The sequence below is a fragment of the Zophobas morio genome, unplaced genomic scaffold (assembly GCF_036711695.1).
Source record: "Zophobas morio isolate AGI-343-1 ecotype UQ-CSIRO unplaced genomic scaffold, CSIRO_AGI_Zmor_V1 ptg000030l, whole genome shotgun sequence".
In the NCBI taxonomy this organism is placed as follows: domain Eukaryota; kingdom Metazoa; phylum Arthropoda; class Insecta; order Coleoptera; family Tenebrionidae; genus Zophobas; species Zophobas morio.
This window is the reverse complement of record NW_026972135.1, coordinates 7,967,515-7,995,183: the sequence shown is the minus strand read 5'-3', so window position 1 is coordinate 7,995,183 and position 27,669 is coordinate 7,967,515. Positions and strand designations below refer to the sequence as shown.

The following is a 27,669-nucleotide window of genomic DNA, read 5'->3' as shown; positions in this document are numbered from 1 at the left end:
TTCTTTTTTCTATTTCTTTTCTTTCGTTTCTTTTCTCTTGTTTTTCGTACTCGCACAAAAAACCGGTTTGTTTTACAACAACAATAAACACAGATGTCTTGCGCGTTTGAATGGTGCCCATTTTCAAACATTCATAAACTACGCCACTGGTACGAAATCTTTTGAAAGAAAATTGTATAATGGGTTGCCTATCCACAATGTCATTTAACAAATGGCGACTTCATTTTGATAATTGACATTTAACCATAAAGTTTCTAGATTTCTAGGTTAGGTGCCATGTGCTTGCATCCCTTCAAAACAAACAGTCAATAAAATGCAACTAACGAAAAGTGCAAGGGCTTTCGATGCCCGAAAAGTCGAAGAAACCCTAAAAACCGAAAACAAATTCATAAGTGACTTATTTTCAATTTTGTCACTTCCTACAAGAAACGGTGCGTATATCAAACAATCCATTTTTGCATTACTAACCCCTACTTTAGACGACAGCCCCGACGAAGATGAACAAACCGAACCCACCAAACCCAAACTCTTCAACAAAAACGAAAAAACCAGAGCAAAATCCCTCAACGAGCTCCAGGAGCGGCTCCACGCCATAACCAGCAGGAAAAAACTAACCTACAAGGATAAAGTGGCCAAAAAGAACCTAAAAAGTCGCTTGAAGAAGAAAAATAAACAGGATGAACGTAACGCGCAGCAGAAACTACTACGAGCGGAAAAATCATTGAAGAAAGAACCTGAAACGAATAATTTAGTGAAGCCCGCCAAACCCGTCTTCAACAGCGAGGGGAAAATGGTGTTTTCCAAGTTCGATTTTTCAAATTTGGGCACAAAGAAAGAAAAGAAACAAGAGAAGGACCCTAAGAAAATATTAAAACAACTGGAGGACCAAAAAGAGAAGCTTGAAGAGTTACAAGAGAGTGGCGACGTGGGGAAAGTGGTAGAAATTAAAGAGAAAACGGCGTGGAAGAACGCGTTAGCTAAAGCGGAAGGAAAGAAGGTGAAGGACGACCCTGCCTTATTAAAAAAGAGTGTTCACAAGCAGGAGCAGAAAAAACGAGCTAGTAAGAAAAAGTGGGAAAAGAGGCAAGAAAACGTGGAGAAGGGCAAGAAGGAGCGCCAGGACAAGCGAACGGCCAATATCGAGAAACGGAAAAAAGAGAAGAAAAATAAAAAACTTAAAAAAGCTGTAAAGAAAGGGAAGATCATTCCTGGGTTTTAGGTGTAAATAAATTTTCATTTTTTATTATTTTATTATTTGTTTTTACAAAACCAGTCCTGACACAATTTTTACACTTTAATACTTAAAAAGTCACTCTTGTCTATAAATTTTCGATTTAAACACAGCCTTATCGAGAATGTCACTGAACGTCTGCTGCACGAGACTACACAGTTCTTTGCTTTCTTGGGCCGAGACTTCCAGTTCTTTGCCGAGGTGGGCATCGAAGTGGGAGGCTAGTGAAGCTTGGGATTCGCATATTCTGGCTAGTTGCATCATTAGGTTGACTATGTCGTCTACTAGGGGCGGGAAGGCTTCGCTTATTCTGACCAGGGCTGGTAGAATAGGTTTGAAGAGTTTGACGCGTTGGCTGCTTGATAAACCTGGGGAGGTGGAAATGTTTATAACTGGGGAAAATTAACATTAATAACTTACTTCCAAGTAGTGCATACAGTAGATTTAATGCTACTATGCACAAATTGAGACTTTTGGGTAAGGCGTACTGTATGCACAGGTGCGATAAGAGTTGGATGGCGAAGATCTGCTTGTTTAAGCTTGGTTGCTGCATGAGTTCCTGGAGGAAGTCCAAGCAGATGTGCATGGAAGGCACACCTTTGACTATCACATCGATGAGCTCACTTGGGTATCCCTATACGTTGATAAAAATCACTGGATTTAACAAACTCACAATTTTTATAAATATTTATGAAAATGTAAGGTGGAACGCTAGGCAAGCTTGAATATTATTGATTATTAAAGGTTTTTATTATGGAAAAAAAGGATATATATTTTATATATATATTTTTCTCTTGTTAATATCTATAGCTCTAACTGCAATTTGTTTTTCTTTAAAGAATGTGAATAAAATTCAATGCTTTTCCCACATTACAACGAGGCGGCAAACGCAAAATGCACGAAATTTCAAAGCCACTGTATTTTGGGACTTTTAAATTTTTCGATGTTTCGACTTTTCGTGTTTTTGATTTTTTACTTATGTATTCGATTTTTCAAAATATTGCGACTTTTTAAATCTTACATTTTTCGATTTTTCGAATTTTTAAATTTTAGATTTTTCAATTTTTGTTGTTTCGATTTCTGTCTCTGGATTTTTCAATTTTTCGGAATTAATTTTTCAGTTTTTCGATGTTTTGATTCTTCACTTTTTCGGTTTATCGTTTTTTTTAAGAATGATGTTTTGATTTCTCGATTTTGAAAATTTTCAATTTTTCGAATTTTTAAATTTCAGATTTTTCACTTTTTTGTTGTTTCGATTTCTCAGTCTCTGGATTTTTCAGTTTTTCGACTATTTGTCTTTCTAAATTTTTGGATTTTTCGATTTCTAATGTTCTGGATTAATGTATTTTTAATTTTTTGTCTTTTCGATTTTTCGTCTTTCCGAATTCTCGATTTCTCAATTTTTCGATTTCACAAATTTTCAATGTTTAAGTTTTGGGATTTTTCAATATGTATTTCGATTTTTAAATTTATAGATTTTTCGACTTTCTGTATTTTTGATTTTTTACTTATTAGATTTTTCAAAATTTTGCGACTTTTTAAATCTTCCATTTTGTAAAATTTCAATTTTTCGAATTTTAAAATTTTAGATTTTTCAATTTTTCGGGATTAATTTTTCAGTTTTTCGATATTTCGATTTTTTAATTTTGAATTTTTCCATTTTTTGATCTTTAGCTATTTCGATATTTCAATTTTTCGACTTCTCGATCTTTTGATGTTTCGATTTCTTGTTTTTTCAATTTCTCAGTTTTTCGATTATTCGAGTTTCCAATTTTTCGACGTTTCAGTTTGAGATTTATGTATTTAAATTTTTCGGTTTCTCAACTTTTCGATTAACGATTTTTAAATTTTTTCTTTTCGATTTTTCGTCTTTCCGATTTCTCAAATTTTCAATGTTGAAGTTTTGGGATTTTTCAATACGTACGTATTTCGATTTTTAAATTTTTAGACTTTCTGTTTTTTAATTTTTTTCTTATTCGATTTTTCAAAATTTTGCGACTTTAAATTTTCCATCTGTCGATTTTTCATTTTTTTTTTATTTTTCGATTCGTTGATGTGTTGATTTCTCGACTTTGTAAATTTTCAATTTTTGGAATTTTTAAATTTAATTTTTTCACTTTCGTGTTCCGATTTCTAAGTCTTTCGATTTTTTGCTTTCTTATTTTTAGATTTTTCGATGTTTCAATTTCTCGGAATTAATTTTTCAATTTTTCGATGTTTCCAATTTTTCGATTTTCGGTTTTTAAATTTTTTTGATTATTCGAGTTTACAAATTTTCAACATTTCAGTTTTGGGATTTATGCATTTAAATTTTTCGATTTCTCAATTTCTCAAATTTTCAATGTTCAAGTTTTGGGATTTTTCAAATGTATTTCGATTTTTAAATTTTTACATTTTTCGAATTTTTGATTTTGTACTTATTCGATTTTCCAAAATTTTGTGACTTAAATCTTACATTTTTCGATTTTTAAATTTTAGATTTTTCGCTTTTTTGTTGTTTCGATTTCTTAGTCATTCGATTTTTTGCCTTCCCAGTTTTAGATTTTGCGATATTTCAATTTTTCAGAATTCATTTTTCAGTTTTATCCAGTTTTTAAGTCTAAATTTTTCAATTTTGAATGTTCCCATTTTTCGATCTTTAGTTATTACAATATCTCAATTTTTCGATTTTTCGACTTCTCGATCTTTTGATGTTTTGATTATTCGAGTTTCTAATTTTTCGACCTTTCAGTTTTGGAATTTATGTGTGTATATTTTTTGATTTTTCAATTTTTGGCGTTTATAAATTTTTTGACTTTTCTATTTTTCGTCTTTCTGATTTCTGGATTTCTCAAATTTTCAAAGTTTAAGTTTTGGGATTTTCAATATGCATTTAGATTTTTAAATTTTTAGATTTTTCGACTTTCTGTATTTTTGATTTTTTATTTAATTTTTTACTTATTTGTTTTTCAAAATTTTCAATATTTCGATTTCGATTTCTGGATTTCTCAGTTTTTCCATTATTCGAGTTTCCAATTTTGCGACCTTTCAATTTTTTATTTTATTTTTTACTTATTTGATTTTTCAAAATTTTCAATTTTGCGACCTTTCAGTTTTGGGATTTATGTATGTAAATTTCTGGATTTTCCAATTTTAAAATTTTTGGAATTTTCGATTTTTTAATTTCTCGATTAATGGATTTTTTAATTTTTTGACTTTCCGATTTTTCGTCTTTTTGATTTTTCAAATTATCAATGCATAAGTTTTGGGATTTTCCAACATGTACTCGTATTTCAATTTTTTTAATTTTTAGATTTTTCGACTTTGTTTTTTGATTTTTTACTTAATCGATTTTTCAAAAATTTGCGACTTTTAAATCTTACATTTTTGATTTTTCGATTCGTTGATGGCTTTTTTCTCGATTTTGCAAATTTTCAATTTTTCGAAGTTTCAATTTTCCCATTTTTCGATCTTTAGTTATTTCGATTTTTCAATTTTTCGACTTCTCGACTCATCGATCGTTTGATTTTGCATTTTTTCAATTTTTCGTTTTCGATTTCTCAGTTTTTCGACTATTTGTCTTTATATGTGTAATTTTTGGATTTTTCAATTTTATAATTTTTGACGCTTCTAAATTTTTGGATTTTTCGATTTCTCATGGTCTCGATTAATGTATTTTTAATTTTTTGACTTTTCGATTTTTCGTCTTTCCGAATTCTTGATTTCTCGATTTTTCGATTTCACAAATTTTCAATGTTTAAGTTTTGGGATTTTTCAATATGTATTTCGATTTTTAAATTTTTAGATTTTTCGACTTTCTGGATTTTTGATTTTTTACTTATTAGATTTTTCAAAATTTTGCGATTTTTTAAATCTTCCATTTTTTAGATTTTTCATTTTTTGATTCGTTGATGTTTTGATTTTTCAATTTTGTAAATTTTCAATTTTTCACTTTTCTGTTGTTTCGATCTGTCTTTCGATTTTTTGCCTTCTCATTTTTAGATTTTTCAATTTTTCGAAATTAATTTTTTAGTTTTTTAATTTTTCGAAATTAATTTTTTAGTTTTTCAATTTGTGACCAGTTTTTTGTTTAAATTTTTCAATTTTGAATTTCCCCATTTTTTGATCTTTAGCTATTTCGATATCTCAATTTTTCGATTTCTCGACTTCTCGATCTTTTGATGTTTCGATTTCTTGTTTTTTCAATTTCTCAGTTTTTCGACTATTCGAGTTTCCAATTTTTCGACGTTTCAGCTTGGGATTTATGTATTACAATTTTTCGATTTTTAAATTTTTACACTTTGAATTTTCCATTTTTCGATTTTTCAATTTTTTTGATTTTTCGATTCGTTGATGATTTGATTTCTCGACTTTGTAAATTTTCAATTTTTCGAATTTTTAAATTTAAATTTTTTCACTTTCGTGTTTCGATTTCTCAGTCTTTCGATTTTTTGCCTTCTCATTTTTAGATTTTTCGATGTTTCAATTTCTCGGAATTAATTTTTCAGTTTTTCGATATTTCGATGTTTCAAATTTCTCGATTCTCGGCCTTCTTTTGATGTTTCGGTCTTTAAATTTTTCGGAATTAATTTTTCAATTTTTTGACGTTTCGATTCTTCCCTTTTTCGGTTTATCGTTTTTTTAAGTTAAAATTTGTCAATTTTGAATTTTCTCAGTTTTCGATTTTTAGCCACTTCGATCTCCCAATTTTTCAATTTTCCGATTTCGAATTCTCAGTTTTTAGAAAATTTATCTTTTTGATTATTCGAGTTTACAAATTTTCGACATTTCAGTTTCGGGATTTATGTATTTACATTTTCAATTTTTCAATTTTTGGCTTTTCTAAATTTTTGGATTTTTCGATTTCTCAATTTCTCAAATTCTCAATGTTCACGTTTTGGGATTTTTCAAATGTATTTCGATTTTTAAATTTTTACATTTTTCGATTTTTCACTTTTTTGTTGTTTTGATTTTTTAGTCATTCGATTTTTTGCCTTCTCAGTTTTGGATTTTGCGATTTTTCAATTTTTCAGAATTCATTTTTCAGTTTTATTCGGTTTTTAAGTCTAAATTCTTCAATTTTGAATGTTCCCATTTTTCGATATTTAGTTATTACGATATCTCAATTTTTCGATTTTACGGCTTCTCGATCTTTTGATGTTTCGATTATTCGAGTTTCTAATTTTTCGACCTTTCAGTTTTGGAATTTGTGTGTAAATTTTTTGATTTTTCAATTTTTGGCGTTGTAAATTTTTTGATTTTTCAATTTTTGGCGTTTATAAATTTTTTGACTTTTCTAATTTCCGTCTTTCTGATTTCTGGATTTCTCAAATTTTCAAAGTTAAGTTTTGGGATTTTTCAATATGCATTTAGATTTTTAAATTTTTAGATTTTTCGACTTTCTGTATTTTTGATTTTTAATTTTATTTTTTACTTATTTGATTTTTCAAAATTTTCAATATTTCGATTTCGATTTCTCGATTTCTCAGTTTTTCGATTATTCAAGTTTCCAATTTTGCGACCTTTCAATTTTTTATTTTATTTTTTACTTACATATTTGATTTTTCAAAATTTTCAATTTTTCGATTTCTCGATTTCTCAGTTTTTCGATTATTCGAGTTTCCAATTTTGCGACCTTTCAGTTTTGGGATTTATGTATGTAAATTTTTTGATTTTCTAATTTTTTAATTTTTGGATTTTTCGATTTTTTAATTTCTCGATTAATGGATTTTTTAGTTTTTCGACTTTTCAATTTTTCGTCTTCTCGATTTCTCAAATTTTCAGTGCATAAGTTTTGGGATTTTTCAACATGTACTCGTATTTGGATTTTTTTACTTGTTAGATTTTTCGACTTTGTTTTTTGATTTTTTACTTAATCGATTTTTCAAAAATTTGCAACTTTTAAATCTTACATTTTTCGATTTTTAAAATTTTTGATTTTTCGATTCGTTGATGGCTTTTTTCTCGATTTTGGAAATTTTCAATTTTTCACTTTTCAATTTTAGAATTTTCGATTTTTCAAGTATTTGGAATTAATTTTTCAGTTTTTCGATATTTCGATTTTTTTTCTATTTATTATCGGGTTTTTTAAGTTTAAATTTTTCAATTTTGAATTTTCCCACTTTTCAATCTATAATAGTTATTTCAATATCTCAATTTTTCGCTTTTTCGATCTTTTGATGTTTCGATTTCGCGTTTTTTCGATTTTTTGATTTCGGTTTCTCAGTTTTTGGATTATTTGTCTTTCCGATTATTCGAGTTTTAATTTTTTGGCTTTTCGACTTTTTTTCTGATTTCTCGATTTTTGATTTCTCAAATTTTCAATGCTTATGTATTAGGATTTTTCAATTTTGGGATTTTTCAAAATGTATTTCGGTTTTTTTTATTTTTAGATTTTTCGACTTTGTTTTTTGATTTTTTAAATCATCGATTTTTCAAAATTCTGCAACTTTTTAAATCTTGCATTTTTCGATTTTCAAAATTTTATATTTTTCACTTTTTTGTTGTTTCGATTTCTCAGTCTATCGATTTTTTGCCTTACATTTTTAGAATTTCCGATTTTTCAATTTTTCGATTTTTCGATCATCTGCTATTTCGATCTAAATTTTTCGATTTTTCGACTTCTCGACTTATCGATCTTTTGATTTCGCAATTTTTCAAAGTTTCAGTTTTGGGATTACTGTATTTAAATTTTTCGATTTCTCAATTTGTGGATTAATGAATTTCTTAATTTTTTGACTTTTCGATTTTTCGTCTTTCCGATTTCTCGATTTCTCAAATTTTCGATGTTTAAGTTTTGGGATTTTTCAATATGTATATTTCGATTTTTTAATTTTTAGATTTTGCGACTTCCTGTATTTTTGATTTTTTACTTATTCGATTTTTCAAATTTTTGATTTTTCGATTTGTTGTCTTGAATTCTCGATGTTTGAATTTTTAAATTTTTCGAATTTTTAAATGTTAGATTTTTCACAATTTTGTTTCGATTTCTCAATCTTTCGATTTTTTGCCTTCGCATTTTTCGATCTTCAGTTATTTCGATATCTCAATTTTTCGACTTTCGATCAATTAAAAAATCCGAGTAAACAAAAAATCGGAAAATTTCAAAATACTGAAGGATTGCAAAACTGATTTATAAATCGAAAAATCGTAGAAAAATTGAACCGATAAATTGGAAAATCTCAAAACTGAAACATCGACAAATGGAGAAATTGAAAACGTGAAAAATCTAGATCTCGAAAAATGGAAAATTTAAAAGAAAAAATTAAAAAATCAAAAATATGAAAAATCGAAAAAATGAAAAATTGAAAACCCGAAAATATGAATAATTGAAAAAAAAAAACTGAAACATTAAAATATTAAAAATCTAAAATTTGAAATTTTAAAAAATTGAAAAATATAAAAATTGAAAAATCGAAAAAATCGGGAAATCAAAAATTAAATTATAAAATTTCAAAAATCGAAGAATTGAAAAATCGAAAAATGAAGAATCGAAATATTAAAGCATCCCAAAAAAATTGAATCGATAAATTGGAAAATGTCAAAACTGAAACATCGAAAAATGAGGAAATTGAAAAAGTGAAAAATCGAGGAATTGAATATTGAAAAATCCCAAAACTAAAATATGAAATATTTGATAAATCGAAAAATCGAAGAAGAATTGAGGGACCGATAAATTGAAAAATAATCGGGAAATCGGGAAATCGACAAATCGAGGAATCAAAAAATATAAAATTAAAAAAATTGGAAGTTTGAAAAATCGAGACGTCGAAAAATTGAAAAATCAAAAATCGAAGAATAATTGCAGAATCGATGAATTAAAAAATCTTAAAACTGAAACATTGAAAAATGGAGAAATTGAAAACCTGAAAAATCTAGAAATCGAAAAATGGAAAATTTAAAAGAAAAAAATTGAAAAATCAAAAACCTGAAAAATCGAAAAAAAGAAAAATTGAAAACACGAAAATAATTGAAAAACTGAAACATTAAAAAATTAAAAATCCAAAATTTGAAATTTCAAAAAATTGAAAAAATATAAAAATTGAAAAATCGAGAAATCAAAAATTATAAAATTTAAAAAATCGTATATTTGAAAAATCGTAAAATTGATCGAAATATTAAAGCATCCCAAACCTGAAATATATTTCTTCGATATTTCAGTTTTGGGATTCTTAGCGATAAATCGAAATTTTGAGACATCGAAAACTCGAAAAATGGAATATTTGATAAATCGCAAAATCGAAGAAGAACTGAAGAATCGATATACTGAAAAATCCCAAAACTGAAACATCGAGAAATTGAGAAATCGACAAGGTGAAAAATCAAGAAATCACAAAAATCCAAGAACTGAAAAATCGATAAATGAATCGAAGTATTAAAGAATCACAAAACTGAAATATATATTTCTTCAACATTTCAAAAGTGATAAATAAATAAAGAAAAATTGAATCGATAAATTGGAAAATCTCAAAACTGGAAACATTGAATAATTGAGAAATTGAAATAGTGAAAAATCTAGAAATCGGAAAATATAAAATGTAAAAGGAAAAAATGAAAAATTTTAAATCCGAAACAGTGAAGAATTGAAAAACTGAAAAAACGGGAAATCGAGCTCCACTTCTTACTTTTTCAATTATTCGAGTTTCCAATTTTTCGGTTTTTAGCGTTTCTAAATTTTTGGATTTTTCAGATGTATTTCGACTTTTAAACTTTTTGATTTTTCGCATTTCTGTATAATTGATTTTTTTGTTAATTCGATTTTTCAAAATTTTGCGACTTTTTAAATTATGCATTTTTCGATTTTTCAAATTTTTGGTTTTTCGATTCGTTGTCTTGAATTCTCGATGTTTGAATTTTTAAATTTTTCGAAATTTTAAATTTTAGATTTTTCACAATTTTGTTTCGATTTCTCAATCTTTCGATTTTTTGCCTTCGCATTTTTCGATCTTTAGTTATTTCGATATCTCAATTTTTCGACTTTCGATCAATTAAAACATCTTAAAACTAAAACATCGGAAAATTAAAAATCCGAGTAAACAAAAAATCGGAAAATTTCAAAATACTGAAGGATTCCAAAACTGATTTATAAATCGAAAAATCGTAGAAAAATCGAACCGATAAATTGTAAAATCTCAAAACTGAAACATCGACAAATGGAGAAATTGAAAACGTAAAAAATCTAGAAATCGAAAAATTGAAAATTTAAAAGAAAAAATTAAAAAATCGAAAATATGAAAAATCGAAAAAATAAAAAATTGAAAACCCGAAAATATGAATAATTGAAAAAAAACTGAAACATTAAAATATTAAAAATCTAAAATTTGAAATTTTAAAAAATTGAAAAAATATAAAAATTGAAAAACCGAAAAAATCGGGAAATCAAAAATTGAATTATAAAATTTCAAAAATCGAAAAATGAAGAATCGAAATATTAAAGCATCCCAAAAAAATTGAATCGATAAATTGGAAAATGTCAAAACTGAAACATCGAAAAATGAGGAAATTGAAAAAGTGAAAAATCGAGGAATTGAATATTGAAAAATCCCAAAACTAAAATATGAAATATTTGATAAATCGAAAAATTAAAAAAGAATTGAGGGACCGATAAATTGAAAAATAATCGGGAAATCGACAAATCGAGGAATCAAAAAATATGAAATTTAAAAAATCGGAAGTTTGAAAAACCGAAAAACTGAAAAATGAGGAAATAAAAAATCCAAGAATTGAAAAATCTAAAAATAAAGAAATTCAAAATTAGTTCTGGGATTCTTAGCTTTAAATCGAAAAACTGAGACGTCGAAAAATTGAAAAATCAAGAATCGAAGAAAAATTGCAGAATCGATGAATTAAAAAATCTTAAAACTGAAACATTGAAAAACGGAGAAATTGAAAACCTGAAAAATCGAAAAAAAGGAAAATTGAAAACACGAAAATAATTGAAAAACTGAAACATTAAAAAATTAAAAATCCAAAATTTGAAATTTCAAAAAATTGAAAAAATATAAAAATTGAAAAATCGAGAAATCAAAAATTATAAAATTTAAAAAATCGTATATTTGAAAAATCGTAAAAATGAAAAATCAAGAAATAAAAAAATCCAAGAATTGAAAAATCGAAAAATTAATCGAAATATTAAAGCATCCCAAACCTGAAATATATTTCTTCGATATTTCAGTTTTGGGATTCTTAGCGATAAATCGAAATTTTGAGACATCGAAAACTCGAAAAATGGAATATTTGATAAATCGCAAAATCAAAGAAGAATTGAAGAATCGATAAACTGAAAAATCCCAAAAATCCAAGAACTGAAAAATCGATAAATGAACCGAAATATTAAAGAATCACAAAACTGAAATATATATTTCTTCAACATTTCAAAAGTGATAAATAAATCGAAGAAAAATTGAATCGATAAATTGGAAAATCTCAAAACTGGAAACATTGAATAATAGAGAAATTGAAATAGTGAAAAATCTAGAAATCGGAAAATATAAAATGTAAAAGGAAAAAATGAAAAATTTTAAATCCGAAACAGTGAAGAATTGAAAAACTGAAAAAACGGGAAATCGAGCTCCACTTCTTACTTTTTCAATTATTCGAGTTTCCAATTTTTCGGTTTTTAGCGTTTCTAAATTTTTGGATTTTTCAGATGAATTTCGACTTTTAAACTTTTTGATTTTTCGCATTTCTGTATAATTGATTTTCAAAATTTTACGACTTTTTAAATCTTCCATTTTTCTATTTCTGAATTTTATGATTTTTCGACCCGTTGATCTTTTGATTTATCGATTTTGTAAATTTTCAATTTTTCGAATTTTTTAATTTTAGATTTTTCAGTTTTTTGTTGTTTCGATTTCTCAGTTTTCCGATTCTTCGTCCTCGATTTTTCAATTTTTGGCGCTTCTAAATTTTTGGATTTTTCGATTTCCCAAATTCTCAATTAATCGATTTTTTAATTTTCCGATTTTTCTATTTCTTTAAGTTTTGGGTTTTTTCAATTTTAGGATTTTTCAAAATTTCGATTTTTAAATTTATAGATTTTTCAACTTGGTTATTTGGATTATTTACTCACTCGATTTTGAGTTTTTAAATCTTACATATTTCAACATTTTCATCTATTCGGTATTTTAATTTTCGAATTTTTGGATTTTTTAAATTCTTGATTTTTCAATTTTTCGGTTTTGACAATATTTTGATTTCTCCTTCAAAAACGAAACATCACATATTTAAAAAAAGACGCTAGGAGCCCGCAAGTTTCTGTAAAATTCTTTTCCAAATAAAGAACTCCACGAATCCTCGAGAATATTTAAAAGTACTTTAAAAATAAAACAAAAGAGGCTTCGAAGATTTTTTTATATTAAAAAAAAACACTACGCGCCTGCAAGACAATGTTTTAAACGCAAAAAATTGGTCTAAAGTAATTTAGACAGATCTTTCCTCGCTTCTGAAGTAAAAATATATTATCAGTACATGCTTAACTTGAACTGTTTATGTTTATACATCAAAAGAATGCGACACTTAAGCACGCAGCAAAATTTTCATTTTATCATTATTAAATATAAATAGGTGGGCGCAACATTACTGTATTCTAAAATGTGGTATAAAATGTGATCCAAAAACGGCGAAAAATGGGAAATCCATTTTATTCTACCTGAGTGTTTAGGGAATTATGACAATCCGCAAAAACGAGGCGGAGCAGCTTGCGTACGATAGTACTCTTACCTGAAAATGCACCAACTTCGCCAGCATCGTATCCGCGATGAACACCTGATGCAAATAGCTGCAAACCAGCGACCTAACCTCCTGCAAGGCCCACTGCTGCCCCCCGACCCTCCTATCGTCCTCGGTTTCTATGCAAGTCTCGAGCAACATCTGCACCGCCGCACTCTCCTGCAATCAACGACACGACTTCTTATGCTTCAAAATATCGACAGGCGTCAAACACAAGTCTTTATCGCAACGATCGCAATGAAACGCCTTGGAATTGGGCTTAACCACCACCTTAACCTCCTCATCCTCGCCTCTGGCCACACTCGGGCGACAAAAATACTCGTGCTGGATAACCTTAAACGGGGAAACCCCCAACTTCGTCTGCTGGCAAAACTGACAAACGAAGGGAGTAGAAGCGACGCGCTCCTCTATATCGCAAGCCCACTCTTCCTGGAGCAAACAACCGTAAGTCAAGTTTTCCGTAACGTGAACACCACCGAGCTCGGGATTCGGCGAGATTTTGAACGATTCGTGGAAGGGGTTTTTCTCGTGCTCGGGGACTCCCCCGGGATTCTCGTTATAAATTTGCTTCAAATCAGCGGGTAGCAGTCTCTTGACGTTATAACTCACTTCGGTGTTCATAAAACTGACTAAATCGTCGATGAAGTAGAAGATTTCTTTCTTGTTGATGTCTTTGGAAGGGTCGTCGAGCTTCGACTCGAGCTCGCGCTTCCATTTGCTGCGGAGCTTAAGCGCCCGCATCACAAGCGCTTTACCTTGACCGTAGTACGGCACGTCGATCAAGAGAAAATCGTCAAAAACGAACTTGGTCAAAGTCGTGTTACACCCAATCGTTTTTCCAAAGAGCATCAAGGTTTGAAGCGCCGGCATTCGCATGGTGTTGACAAGGTAGACTTTTTTAGTTTCCAAAATCGCTTGGTACACCAGGACTTGGTGCTTCTTACTGATGGGTCGCTTGCTGAAGTACCCGCTCGGTGGTACCTCAATATCGTCATTGTGCAACTCGAGAATCTCGGGATTGGTAGCAAAGAAACTCATCGGTCGCAAAAACACGTAGTTTTTGTTTTTCGTGTGGTACAACCTTTCGGATACGGTTTTGGACGAGTTGAACTCGTCTTCGACGGCGATTTGAGGGTACAACCCACTGGTGAGTACCAGTTTTAGCATGATCAGGTCCTTGTAACTATCTGCAGACGTTTCGTTCAATAGCTTCTGCAACTTCTTGAAGTCGTTGGAAATGCGAAATTCGACGTCCCGCAAGTCCGCTTTGTCCTCCTCTTCTTTTTCTTCGCTGTATATCTCGTACTTTAACTGCTTCCGTTCTGCTTTTTTCTCGTTCTTTAGGTTATAGCGCAGAGATTTTAGTTGTTTTAACTCGCCGTGTCTAATGGCACGTTCGCCACTAGACAACTCCCCCATGGCCACCTTCGAGAGAAGGTTAGCTTCGTCTAGAATATCCTTGAACTGTTCTAACAATTTAGTCGCTTCGTAGAACCTCTGCTCTTCCAAACACCTCTTCCTAGCCCACACTTTCGACGACTCTCCTCTTTGTCTTGAATGCGTCGGTACAGAGCTCTGTTTTATCGATAACCACTCTTTAAAGTAGTTCAGAAGGGATATAGGGTCACCGTGATTGGAATCCAGGCTTTTTCTCAACTCCTGAGCTTCCGAGTTTCGGTACGCCGTTTGCGTGAGCGGACTCTGTATACTAAGAAGGGCCGCAAGCGCTAGTACCGCGTTCACGTTGCCGAAAACCGTGGACAGAACTAACATCTTCCCTATGGTGAGGTCAACCGGGAGCTGTCCCAACGCGTCTCCCAGCGGCGTCAAATTCAAACAGTCGCTTTTCAGCTCCAGCGCTCCCGTGAATTTGAGTTTCTCGATGGCTTCTTCAATGCTCTTCTCGCTGGGTTTTTCCAGGAACGGGAAGTGCTTCAAGTCGCTCAACCCTAGGGAGATCATGTGTAGAAGAAGGGACTCCAGAGGCACCAAGTGGATTTCAGCGGGAGTAAAAGGGTCGAAGTTTTTGAAGTCTTCTTCAGAGTAGAGTCTGTAGCAAATTCCAGGACCGGTACGACCAGCCCTTCCGGATCTTTGTTTAGCGCTGTCTTGCGATATATTGGTTTCGGAGAGTTTGTTGACACCCCCGTTGGTGTGGTAGGTCATACGATTGACTTTTCCTGAGTCTATGACAAAGCGAACGCCGTCTATAGTGACCGACGTTTCGGCTATATTTGTACTGATGATGCATTTGCGGACACCTTCGGGCGGATAATCGAAAACTTTGTCTTGTTCTTCGAGGGATAGACTGCTGTGGAGCTGTAGCACGATCCAGTTTTTCTTAAATTGGCTGTAGTCGGCTACTGCGTCTGCCAGAGTCGAAATTTCGCTGTAGCCGTTCAAGAAAATCAACAAATCGCCTTTCTGGTGAGGTTGATATTTCTCGTCCACCATTTGTATAATCTGGAGGTAGGGGGTACAATCGAGTTTCTCCCGTTTACGTTCATAGGGGTCCTTGATAATAGGTCTGAAGTTAATGTCAATAGGGTACAACCTCCCGGGTACTTTAATCACTTGAACATTTTCCCGTGAGAAGTAACTAGTGAAAAGTTCTAGGTTAATAGTGGCTGACATCAGTATCAACTTAAAATCTTTTCTCTTATAGAGCATACATTTCATGATCCCTACGAGAAAATCACAGTGGAGGTGTCTTTCGTGTACCTCATCCAAAATCACCACATCATAGGACCCCAAAGTCTCTTCTTCAGCTGCCTGTCGCAACAATAACCCCTCCGTCATAAAAATAATCTGGGTATCGGCACGCTTACTCTTCTCGAACCGGATTTGGTACCCTACGGTACTCTTATAGTCGGTTAGAGTCTCATGCGCCACCCTTTTAGCCAACGAAACACACGCAATCCTCCTGGGCTGAGTACACACAATCTTACTATACCCAGCCTCTAACACATACTGCGGCACTTGCGTACTTTTCCCACACCCCGTATCCCCCGCTATCAACATAACCCTACATTCCTTCAACCTCTCCACAATCTCCCTCTTATACTGAGCAATCGGCAACTCATTCTGAGCCCCGCGCAACTTCTTCAACTTCGCAAACTTACTCTTCTGCTGAAAATCCTGATACACTCGTACCGCAGTTAAAAAACCCCGGAAATCGTCTCTACTTATCCGAACTCTCTCCCCGTTCCGGTCAAGCACTGGAAGTCTGTCAAACAGAGTCTCAAAATCGTCACTAAACTGCACATTCAGGATTTTACTGCGGTCGGTGGCTTTAACCGACTGAATTGCTTGATACTTGTCGTGGAATTTCCAGAAATCGCGGGTGTTTTTCACGTTGGCTTGGTCTTCCAGAAATCGGGTCAGCTCCGAAGAGTAGTCCGAGATTTTTCGGGGTTTTGGCGGCGAGCGGGAGCGGCGGCGCTTCGGGGGCGGCTCCCCGTGCGAGTGTCTGCGGTATTTTCGGTACATTACAGCTCTTCAGACGCGAAAACCCAACAATAACATTTTCGAGGTTATGTGCAAATCAACTAGAAACGTCAAACTGGCGGTGTCTAAAGTTACGTTCGCCATAAAACATCGACATTTTTAACCATTATTGTTACTAATTCGAACTACAGACACCTTGAAACGTTAATCGCAACCTAATTTTTGTGTATTTAGTTGGTGATTAATTTTTTTTTGTGTATTTAATTATTTGAACTAATTTGAAGTGACGCTTGTTGTTCATCGGATGGCGTCACTTGGCATAATTGACGTATTTGGTTCATCGACTGTCATCGCTTACCATTTATAATTACAAGCAACAAACTCTTTATTTATTATTAATCACTCATATTTAGACTTTATTTAATTTACCTGTGCCGCTATCGTGGCCCTACACATTTCCTCTCTGTCGCTCTCATTTAAAACCTGTCCCGTGTGGTCCAACCTCGGATTTGCTTGTAAATGCTGCATCAATTGGCTCCTTGAAGACGCCAAACTGGCCCTCAGCACCCTCAATACCACCGCATACAAGGGTGCGCATCGGTACACCCTCTCGTCGCACCTCATTATCTGCAACAACCCTGTCACACATAACCTCACTAAAACCCTACTCACCTGAAGCGGATCCTCCGCCACATCAATCCTCGTCAAATTCGAAAAATCATCGACTAGATTCTTCACGGTTAACACCCACAACCTCCGGGGAAGTACCGTGTTGAACCTCAACCACACATCTTTGTACAAGTCCTGCAGATACCTTGGTACCGTATCCGCCAAAATATTCTTAGCAAACTGGGTAAAAATTTCCGCAAAAGGCCAGATATCAATGGCTTCTTGTTTCAACAGTTTCTGCATGAGTTTGGCACACTTTGATGGGTTGGTGTCGATTTCAGTGAACGCCTCGACTACCATGATCTCGCTAATGTGGATGGGTTTGTACTCGGTTTTGATTGACATGTCGTCGAGCCAATCCTCGACGAGAGTCAAATGGGGGAAGTGCGTGGCTAGAAGCTTCAACAAAGGCCCGAATAACCCCGAGTAGGAACTTTGGTCTTTTTGGGCGTGGTGTAGGAGGTACTTAATCGGTAGCTCGGACATGAATTCCGGGCTATAAATTTTGATTTTGCGGTTGAAGGAGGCGAGGATGTGGGCGTTGCTTAAGCGGCAGTCCTCGTATAGGAGGAGGTAGTAAAGTAGGAGGAGCTGCGGGGTGAGACTACTGTTGTCCACGACTACGTCTTGGTTTTCCGAGTTGAGGTCGAAGTCCATGTTGAATATTGATTGTTTTTGGTCGAAGTACTGTCCGAAGATCGAGCTTTGGAAAACTCGGCGGATTTCGTTCTCGGTTAGGGGTTTGTTGGTTTCGGTGTTTTTGGATGTTGGCATTATGACGCTGTTGACGTAGACTTCGACCAGCATGGGGAGGACTGGGTGAAGGGGGCTCACGCTGGTGCAGATTTGTTTGTAGATCCAGTTTTTGATGTTGACGTTGTGTTTGGCGAAAGCTCGGCTTTTTAGTAGTTGGTGGATGCAGTGGATGGGGAGGAAGCCCATCATGTTGGCGCTTAAGGAGTTGGTGACGGGGACTTTGACGGCGTGTGCTGTGACTACTTGCTCGGTGAAGATTTCTTGGGTGAAGACCTGGAACGGTTAAAGCGATTACTAAATGGTAAAAACCGTTTTTAAAATTATTGGTTCTTGAATTTCTTGAACTAAATTATTGTTGTGATATTTATTTTGGTTTAAAAATGCGATTTAAAAAATTGTATAGGTATAGATATTTTATTTAAGAACATTTTAACCAGTATTGAGTGCGCAATAAAGTCTGGGACACCCACTACACTACTTTTAAATTTTGTATTAACTGCTAATCTGCAAAATCAAACAATATATAAATCAACGTTTTTTTTAAGTTTTTAAAATATGAAGTTTTACTTAGACAATTGTATACATATATTTCCATGACGATTTCTTAACCATGTGATACAGCTGTTTGAAAATACAAAAAATTTGTCTAAAGTTATTCAGATAGAAGCTTTCCTCGTCTCTGACGCACATTTAAACTATTTTTAAGAAAATGTATAAAATTTTATTTTTATGACAATCCCTATAAATGAACACAGAGAGGTGTGGACCATTAATTTTAATAAAATTTTGGAATGATGTCATCAATTTTTTAGCAAAGCCGACAAAGAATACGACCAAAAAAAAGGGAATAAAAAAAGAACATAAAAACCACGTACAAAGGTCAGCAAAAAAAAAGAAACAAAAAAAAGACGATTAAAAAAAAGAGCAAAAAAAAACGCAACAAAAAAACTAGAAAAAAACAATCAAATAAGCGACAAAGAGGATGGGACAAAAGCAACAACAAAAAAAACGAGACAAGCCCGACTAAACAAAACCACAGAAAAAGACGAAAAAAAGGCGTCAGAAAACACCAATTAAAAAGCGACAAAAACAAAAAAAGGACAAAAAAGGGGCCAAAAACCATGAGAAAAAATCAAAGACAAAAAAGCGAGGGGGGGACGACAAAAAGAAGACTAAAAAGGATAAAAAAGGCCACAAAAAACACGGTAAAATGAAGCGAAAAAACGACAAAACTGAAAACAGAGACGACAGAAAAGCGTCGAAAAAAAGACGATTAAAAAAGGTTAAAAACTCGACAAGAAAATGGCGAGAAAAAAGAGCAACCGGGAGGGGGGCAAAATAACATAATAAAAGCAAAAAATAAGACAAAAAAAGACAAAAAACCGACAAAACAAAACGACAAAAAAGACGAAAAAAGGGCGACCAAACAGCAAAAACGGAAAAATAAACAGAAAAGATGACAAAACAGAACAAAAAAAAGCAGCAAAAAAAAACTAAAAAAGAGCCCAACAAACGCGATGAAAGGGACAAAAAACACAAAAAAGCGAAAATACCCACTAAAAGAGACAAAAAAGGTGACAAAAGGCGGCAAAGCGATACAAAAAGACAATGAAAGCCATAAAAAAGTAAAAAAGACAATAAAAGCGACAAAAATGGACAAAAAATCGATAACACAAGACGAGAAAAAAAGCAAACAACAAGAGAGGGTGGAAAGTGATCAAAAAAGACGATTAAAGAAAGGAGTAAAAAACCTGACTAAAGGAAACGACAAAAAGAACGACAATAAAACGGCGAAAAAAGTGATTAAACAAGCAATAATTCTAAAAAAAAAATTCTAATTCTAATTCAATAAAATGGGGCAGAAAAGACAAAAAAAAAAACACGACAAAAAAGAGGGAAGGAGACAAAACGACAAAAAAAAGGCAACCAAAAAATTTGCAAAAAAAATCGGAAAAAAAACCGAAAAACAGGAAACAAACAAAAGTAACATAAAAAGGAAGAAGAAAAGGTGACGTAAAAAGGAACAAGAAAAGGCGACGCAACAAGGAACAAGAAAAGACGACAAAAAAATGACAAAAAAGCAAAGAAAAAAGCGAAAGGCAGGAAGCAAAAAAGATGACAAAAAGAGGACAAAAAAACACAACGAAAAAGGTCATCAAAAATCCAATATCAAAACAAAGAGAAAAAACAATATAAGAGACGACAAAAAATACGATTAAACACGGGTTAAAAACGCGACAAAAACAATGTGGAAAACCAAAAAGGGGTACAAAAAAACGATTAAAAGATGCAAAAAATACGAACAAGCAAAACGACAAAAAAATGAAAGAGGCGTCAGAAAAACGACGATTAAAAAAGCGACAAATACACAAAAAAGGACAGCACAAAGAGGGACCAAAAACCATGAGAAAAAATCAAAGAAAAAGGGGGGAGGGGCAAAAAGATGACTAAAAAATGAGCAAAAAGGACAAAGAAAGGCGACAAAAAATACGATAAAATGAATCGAAAAAAAAACAACAAAACCAAGGGATAAAAGAGACGGCAGAAAGCGTCGAAAAAAGACAATAAAAAAGAGCTAAAAACGCAACAAAAAAAGACTATAAAAAATGGCTAAAAACGCAACAAAAAAAAGACGAGAAAAAAAGAGCAAGCGGGAGGGGGGCAAAAAAAGATTAAAAAAACGCAAAAAATAAGACAAAAAAAAGCAGCGAAAAACCGACTAACTAAAACGATAAAAAAAAAGACGAAAAAAGAGGGACCAAACAAGCAGCAAAAACGGGGACAATAAACAGAAAAGGTGACAAAGAAGAACAAAAAACACAAAAAAGCGAAAAACACCGACTTAAAGAGACAAAAAGAGGCAAAGCGATACAAAAAGAGAATAAAAGCAATAAAAAAGTAAAAAAGACAATAAAAGCGTTAAAAAAATAAAAAATGACAAAAAAGCGATAGCAAAAGACGAGAGCGGAAAGTGGACAAAAAAAAGACGATTAAAAAAGGGGCAAAAACTCCGACTAAACGAAACAACAATAAGAACGAGAACAAAACGACGCAAAAAATGATTAAACAAGCATCAAAACGGGACAGAAAAGATAAAAAAGACGAAAAAAAAAAACGAGGACGGAGGAGAAGGCGACAAAACGACTAAAAAAAAGCAACCAAAAAAAGTAGCAAAAATGGGACGGAAAAAAACGAAAAAAAACCGAAGGACTCGATTACAATACTTCCTTTGCTTACGCTCGGGAAGTAAAAACAACGAAAAAGGTGACAAAGGGGATGGGGCAAAGACAAAAAAACAAAACAAGCCCAACTAAACAAAACGACAAAAAAAGACGAAAAAAGGCGTCAGAAAAACGACGATAAAAAAGAGCCAAAAAATAAATCAAAAAGGGATCAAAAAGCATCCGAAAAAATCAAAGACAAAAAAAAGCAAGGGTGGGAGAAAGACGACAAAAAGAAGATTAAAAAACGGGGCAGAAAGGATTAAAAAAGCCACAAAAAAAAAACACGATAAAGAGACGACAAAAACAAGGAATAAATAAGACAACAGAAAAGCATCGAAAAAAGACAATAAAAAAGGCGAGAAAAAAGAGCAACCCTGAGGGGGGCAAAGCAAGATTAAAAAATAGCAAGAAATAAGACAAAAAAAGCGAAAAACCGGCAAACAAAACGACAAAAGTCGAAAAAAGAGCGACCAAACAAGCAGCAAAAACGGAAAAAATAAACAGAAAAGGTGACCAAAAAGAACAAAAAAGGTAGTAAAAAAAGGGGCAAAAAACCTGACTAAACGAAACGACAATAAAACGCCGAAAAAAGTGATTAAACAAGTAGTAAAATGGAGTAGAAGAGACAAAAAAAAAAGGAAAGAGGGAAAGGCGACAAAACGACAAAAAAGTAGCAAAATAGGACGAAAAAAAAACGAAAAAGAGGGAACAAACAAAAGGGAACACAAAAAGGAAGAAGAAAAGGCGACCCAAAAAGGGACAAGAAAATGCGACAAAAATGAGAAAAAAGCAAAAGGCGGGGAGCAAAAAAGGTGAGAAAAAGAAGACAAAAAAACCAACGAAAAATATCAAAACAAAGCGAAAAAACAACATAATAATAAAAGAGACGGCAAAAAATACGATTAAACACGGGTTAAAAACGCGACAGAAAAAATGCGGAAAACCACATAAGGGGACAAAAAAGATTAAAAAAGGCAAAAAATACGACTAAAAAGCGCAAACACGAACAAACAACGACAAAAAAAAAAGAAAAAGAGGCGTTAGAATAACGACGATTAAAAAAGCGACAAATAAACAAAAAAGGACAACAAAAAGATGCCAGAACCATGAGAAAAAATCAAAGACAAAAAGCGAGGGGGGGGGGGGCAAAAAGAATACTAAAAAAGGGAGCAAAAGGGACAAAGAAAGGCGACAAAAACACGATAAAATGAAGCGGAAAAAAACAACAAAACCAAGGGATACAAGAGACGGCAGAAAACGTCGAAAAAAGGCGATAAAAAAGGCTAAAAAAGCAACAAAAAAGGTGAGAAAAAAGAGCAAGCGAGACGGGGGCAAAGAAAAACAAAAATAAGACAAAAAGAGGCGAAAAAAGAGCGAAGAAAATAAACAGAAAAGGTGACAAAAAAGAACAAAAAGAACAGTAAAAAAAAGACTAGAAAGGCAAATAAACGCGACAAAATAGTCAAACACAAAAAAGCGAAAAACACCGACTAAAAGAAACAAAAACGTGACAAAAGGAGGCAAAGCGATACAAAAAGAGAATAAAAGCAATAAAAAAGTACAAAAGACAATAAAAGCGTTAAAAAAATAAAAAACGACTAGAAAAAAGCAAACAAAAAAGAGAGCGGAAAGTGAACAAAAAAAGACGACTAAAAAAGGGGACAAAAACTCCGACTAGACGAAACAACAAAAAGAATGAGAACAAAACGACGAAAAAAATTATTAAACAAGCATCAAAACGGGACAGAAAAGGCAAAAAAGACTAAAAAAAAAGACGAGAAGAAACGATGAACGAGGGGAAGGCGACAAAACGACTAAAAAGGCAACCAAAAAAGTAGCAAAAATGGGATCGAGAAAATAAAAAAAACGGAAACGAGGGAATAAACAAAACGTAACACAAAAAGGAAGAAGAAAAGGCGATGCAAAAATGAACAAGGGAAGGTGACAAAAAAATGAGAAAGGGTTAAGAAAAAAGTGACAGGCGGGGAGCTGAAAAGGTGACAAAATAAGAGGAGCAAAAAAGAAGGGAAAAAACAACAAAAAAGGTCACAACGAAATCCGATATCAAAACAAAGCCAACAAAACGACAAAATAACAAAAGAGAGTTAAAAACGCGACAAAAAAAGACGAGGAAAATAGCAACCAAAAAACAATTAAAACACGGATAAAAAATACGACAAAAAAAAAAGAAAAATACGAACAAACAAAACGACAAAAAAATTAAAAAGAGGTGTCAGAAAAACGACGATTAAAAAAGCGACAAATACACAAAAAAGGACAGCACAAAGGGGCCAAAAACCATGAGAAAAAATCAAAGACAAAAAGCGAGGGGGGGCAAAAAGAAGACTGAAAAAGGGAGCAAAAAGGACAAAGTAAGGCGACAAAAAACATGATAAACTGAAGCGACAAAAACAACAAAACCAAGGCATAAAAGAGACGGCAGAAAGCGTCGAAAAAAAGACGATAAAAATTGCTAAAAACACAACAAAAAAGGCGAAAAAAAAGAGCGACCAAACAAGCAACAAAAACGGAGAAAATAAACAGAAAAGGTGTCAAAAAACAACAAAAAGAACAGTAAAAAATAAACGCGACAAAATAGACAAAAAACACAAAAAAGCGAAAAACACCGACTAAAAGAAACAAAAAAGTGACAAAAGGAGGCAAAGCGATACAAAAGGAGAATAAAAGCGTCAAAAAAATTAAAAATGACAAAAACGCGATAATAAAAGACTAGAAAAAAGCAAACAAAAAAGAGAGCGGAAAGTGAACAAAAAAAAACGATTCAAAAAGGGGACAAAAACTTTAAACGAAACAACAAAAAGAATGAGAACAAAACGGCGAAAAGAATGATGAAACAAGCATCAAAACGGGGTAGAAAAGACAAAAAAGAAGACAAAAAAAGACCAAAAAAAAAAAGAGGAAGGAGGGGAAGGCGACAAAACGACTAAAAAAAAGGGCAACCAAAAAAGTAGCAAAAATGGGACGGAAAAAACAAAAAAACGAGGCAACAAACAAAAAGGAAGAAGAAAAGGCGATGCAAAACAAGAGAAGGCGACAAAAAAAAAAAAGAAAAAAACAACGAAAAAGGGGGGTTAAAAACGTGACAAAAAAAAACAGGAAAATAGCAACCAAAAAGGGGGCACAAAACAATTAAAACACGGCTAAAAAATACGACAAAAAAACAACGAAAAAACACGAGCAATCAAAACGACAAACGACAGATCAAACAAGGAGCAAAAACGGAAAAAATAAGCAGAAAATGTGACAAAAAAAAGGCAACAAAAAAGACGCAAGAAAAACGAGCAAGGATGGGGACAGAAACAAAAAAAAAAGGCGATAAAAGGGGCAAAAAACACAACACTGACTAAACAAAGCGACAAAAAAACAACAGTCAAAAAACAAAAAAAAAACAATAAAAGGGTTAAAAAAGCGTCACAAAAGACGATAAAGAATGAACAGAGGAAAACGACTAAAAAAACGCTAAAACCTACAACAAAAAAAATGCGAAAAAAGCGATTACGCAAGAAGCAAAAGCGAGACAAAAAAGACAAAAAAACAACAACAAAAGACCAAGAAAAACGGGGAAGGAGGGACGGCGGCGGCAAAATGACTAAACAAGGTTTGGAAAACGAGCAAAATCACTACCAAAAAAAGTAACAAAAAAAAGCGAAAAAAAAGCGACTAAAAAAGTTATTAAAAAAAAGGGGCGACAAAAAAGGACGATTACAAAAAGGGACAAAAATAAAAAGAAAAAAAAAAGCGAAAAATCTCGAGTAAACAAAGCGACAAAAAATAAAGACAGCAAAAACGGGGCAAAAAAGACAAAAAGGCGAAAAACAAAGGGGGAAAAAGGCTACAAAATGCAAAAAGGGCGGAAAGAGATTATTAAAATAAAAATAGGCTACGAAAAAACGCGACTAAAAATATGAATACACTAATAAATCATAAACGTAGACCCATAGCATTTTGTGTATTTATCTAGCAAAATTTCGAGGTGACGTCATTAAATTTTTGGAGCGTATAAACAAAATTATTTTCAATCGCCATTTACTATTTTGACGATTAGTCGACATTATATAAATTCCAATGATACAGAGTGAGACAAAATCGCGCAGGCGAAGTTAGATTTTCGTCATCAATTGTTGATGGGAATGACTATACATAAAATTTCGATAAAAATGTCTTTTCTACTGCGGTTTTTATTCACACTTTTTCGACCTTTTTAGATTTCGTCAGTATAGCATATTTCAATGATTGTTTGGCATTCTAAAGTATTTAGCATAATCAGTCCAGTAGTTTCAAAAATTATCCATCTAATAAAATCGCCCACAAACGCTAGGCGCCAGACAGACGGAAAAGTGGGCCTACTTTTTCATATTCGAGAAATTACCTTAATTAAATATAACTTAACATTTTCAAAAATTACAACATCCTGCTGTGAAAACTATCTTTAGTTACGTCAATAATATATCTGTACTACTTTTTTAAAGTCGACTTCAGACACCATTTTTGTACATTTTCCAACTTATCATTAAATCCACCATACTACAATATCGTACAAACCTGCTTCATCCTCGTCATATTATTATGCCTAATCGGAATCTTCATCCCCAAAGTCGCACACACCAAATCGCAAATGGCGCTCAGCTGATTACTGTGAAAATGAATCGCCATCAACAGCAACATCTCCCCGAAACTGGCCGTCACGCCACTGGCCGACTCGAAATACGCCTCCTCCCGCACCAGCCACTGGACCCACTCGATGCTCCGCCTCTCGTGCTCCTGGAGCGAAATAAGCGAGGGGCAGGCGATGAGCATGCACAGACCAATCGAGACGAAGCGCACGCCCGCGGGGGTGGGGCTAGGGTGCGAGGTGAGGAGCTTGACGATGAGATTGACCTCCTCCTCCTGGAACTTGATAGCGGCGATGCCGCGCAGCGCGCAGTAGAGGCGGAGCAAGGCGGAGGCCTGCACCACCTGGCTGTCGAGCAGCTGCCCCTCGGCGGAGGAGTTGATTATGATCTGGAGGCGGCGCAGCAGCTCGTCGCGGAGCTGCTGCAGGGCGTTGCTCGAGATTTCGCCCTTTTTCTTCTGGCCGGTGCGGATGAAGAGGGCGATCCAGTTTCTACACACACATTATTATGTTTTAATTTTAATAATAAGTGAGTTTACCTAATTGTTTGGTCATTTCCCAACAACAAGCCTGAAATGAAGGCCACCATGTCGCCGTCTTCCCCACTGCCACTCTGGTTGTGTTCCAACGACAATGTAATTGCTAAGGCTGGCATTCGGCACAATTCCACACATTTGCTTCTAATACTTAAAGCTTGAGATGGATTCATTTTGCATAACAACGAAATTGCCGAAGCCCTAACTGTGCTCAATTTAGTTTCTTCCTGCTTTTCTCCAGTTTGTATCAAATAGGTACACACTTCTCGAAAACAATCAGGAAAATTAGCCACGATTCTACACACTATGGCTGGCCCATTATGTAAATGGAGCAACGTTTCAGTGATTGTTAAAATGTTAAGTGTGATTGGCAGCTCTGCAAGCGCTATGCAGATAATGTCGGACAATTCTTCAGCAAATATATCATTATCAAACAACTCTGACGGTTTTATATAAGATGAAGTTTCTGGATTTTCGTTGTCTTGAATCTGTGACTGGACATACAATAATTCCCCTAGTAGAATGCTCAAACGTCTAGTCATGTCACTACGTTCATACTCCAACGCCATACTCGTGTTTGATAAATTCCCGATTAAAATTGAGTCATTCTGAAGCGCTACTCCCTTCTGTCTTAACTGTTGCTCCTTTTTAACTTCAGTTTCAAGTCGGTGAAAATCAATTGATAAGAGAGCCACTATCGAGTTGACCAACTCCATCCCAGAAACAATTGTCAAAATGTCGACTTTCATGGTCATACATTTTTTTGAAGTGTCTAAGGGTGAAATGAGCCCCATTCGAACAAGACATGGTAAAACAGGCCGAATTTCCTGTTCCGTGCACTCGCCCAGTTGTTGCATGTCCACATTTTGTATGGCGCGGAAAACTTTAGGGTCTACGCCCTTTTTGAACGACATGGTGGGGCCCTAATTGAGGTTATGTCTCTATGGTTGTACAAACTTTGAATAAAGCATTGGTACAAATTATTAATTAGTGCACTTGCAATACAACGAAAAGTAGATTGTACACTAACTCGGAACTAGTTTTAGTTGTTTAAAGTTGATACGACAAAAGGGTTATGTTTGTGTTGACATAGAACGGTAACTGCATTACCGGCCGAACTGTCACCAGTCGCGAGTATTACTGAATTTGTACCTTGTTTTGTACTAAATCCACCACGAAATAGTAATAAAAATTGTATTTCTTCCCATTTCGTACTATTGTGCAACTTGAATTTGAAAAATTTGCAAATAGGTTAGGTTCACGCTGGTGATGCTACCTGTATTACCGGCTTTAACTGTCACTCAACTGAACATGTATGGACTTGCACCAAAATGTATATTTATTAATTAAACGATTATTTTTAACTCGTGACGTTTCAGCTATTTTCACGTCGATTTATATTCAAATTACCCGTTACTTTCGTTTCATAAAAACACCAATAAACACATTTACCGGCTTCCGCCA

General features: G+C 33.5%; 3 protein-coding genes across 3 annotated transcripts; 1 reads left to right on the top strand and 2 right to left on the bottom strand.

The window, feature by feature from the left end:
- The first annotated feature begins 227 nt into the window (after positions 1 to 227).
- On the top strand, positions 228 to 1,246 carry LOC135139061 (surfeit locus protein 6 homolog). Its single transcript, XM_064069149.1, has 2 exons — positions 228 to 431; positions 480 to 1,246. The coding sequence occupies exons 1-2, from the start codon at positions 314 to 316 to the stop codon at positions 1,217 to 1,219; spliced, it is 858 nt and encodes a 285-aa protein (XP_063925219.1). The 5' UTR covers positions 228 to 313; the 3' UTR covers positions 1,220 to 1,246.
- LOC135139058 (integrator complex subunit 2) lies at positions 1,231 to 27,378 on the bottom strand. Its single transcript, XM_064069147.1, has 7 exons — positions 26,209 to 27,378; positions 25,600 to 26,161; positions 17,060 to 18,085; positions 16,817 to 17,014; positions 12,932 to 13,099; positions 1,652 to 1,865; positions 1,231 to 1,599 (listed from the first exon to the last, which is right to left on the bottom strand). The coding sequence occupies exons 1-7, from the start codon at positions 27,117 to 27,119 to the stop codon at positions 1,310 to 1,312; spliced, it is 3,369 nt and encodes a 1,122-aa protein (XP_063925217.1). The 5' UTR covers positions 27,120 to 27,378; the 3' UTR covers positions 1,231 to 1,309.
- LOC135139060 (probable ATP-dependent RNA helicase DHX34) lies at positions 13,096 to 16,504 on the bottom strand. The gene has a single exon (XM_064069148.1). It carries the CDS (start codon positions 16,427 to 16,429, stop codon positions 13,106 to 13,108), a length of 3,324 nt encoding a protein of 1,107 aa, XP_063925218.1. The 5' UTR covers positions 16,430 to 16,504; the 3' UTR covers positions 13,096 to 13,105.
- Positions 27,379 to 27,669: the final 291 nt, after the last annotated feature.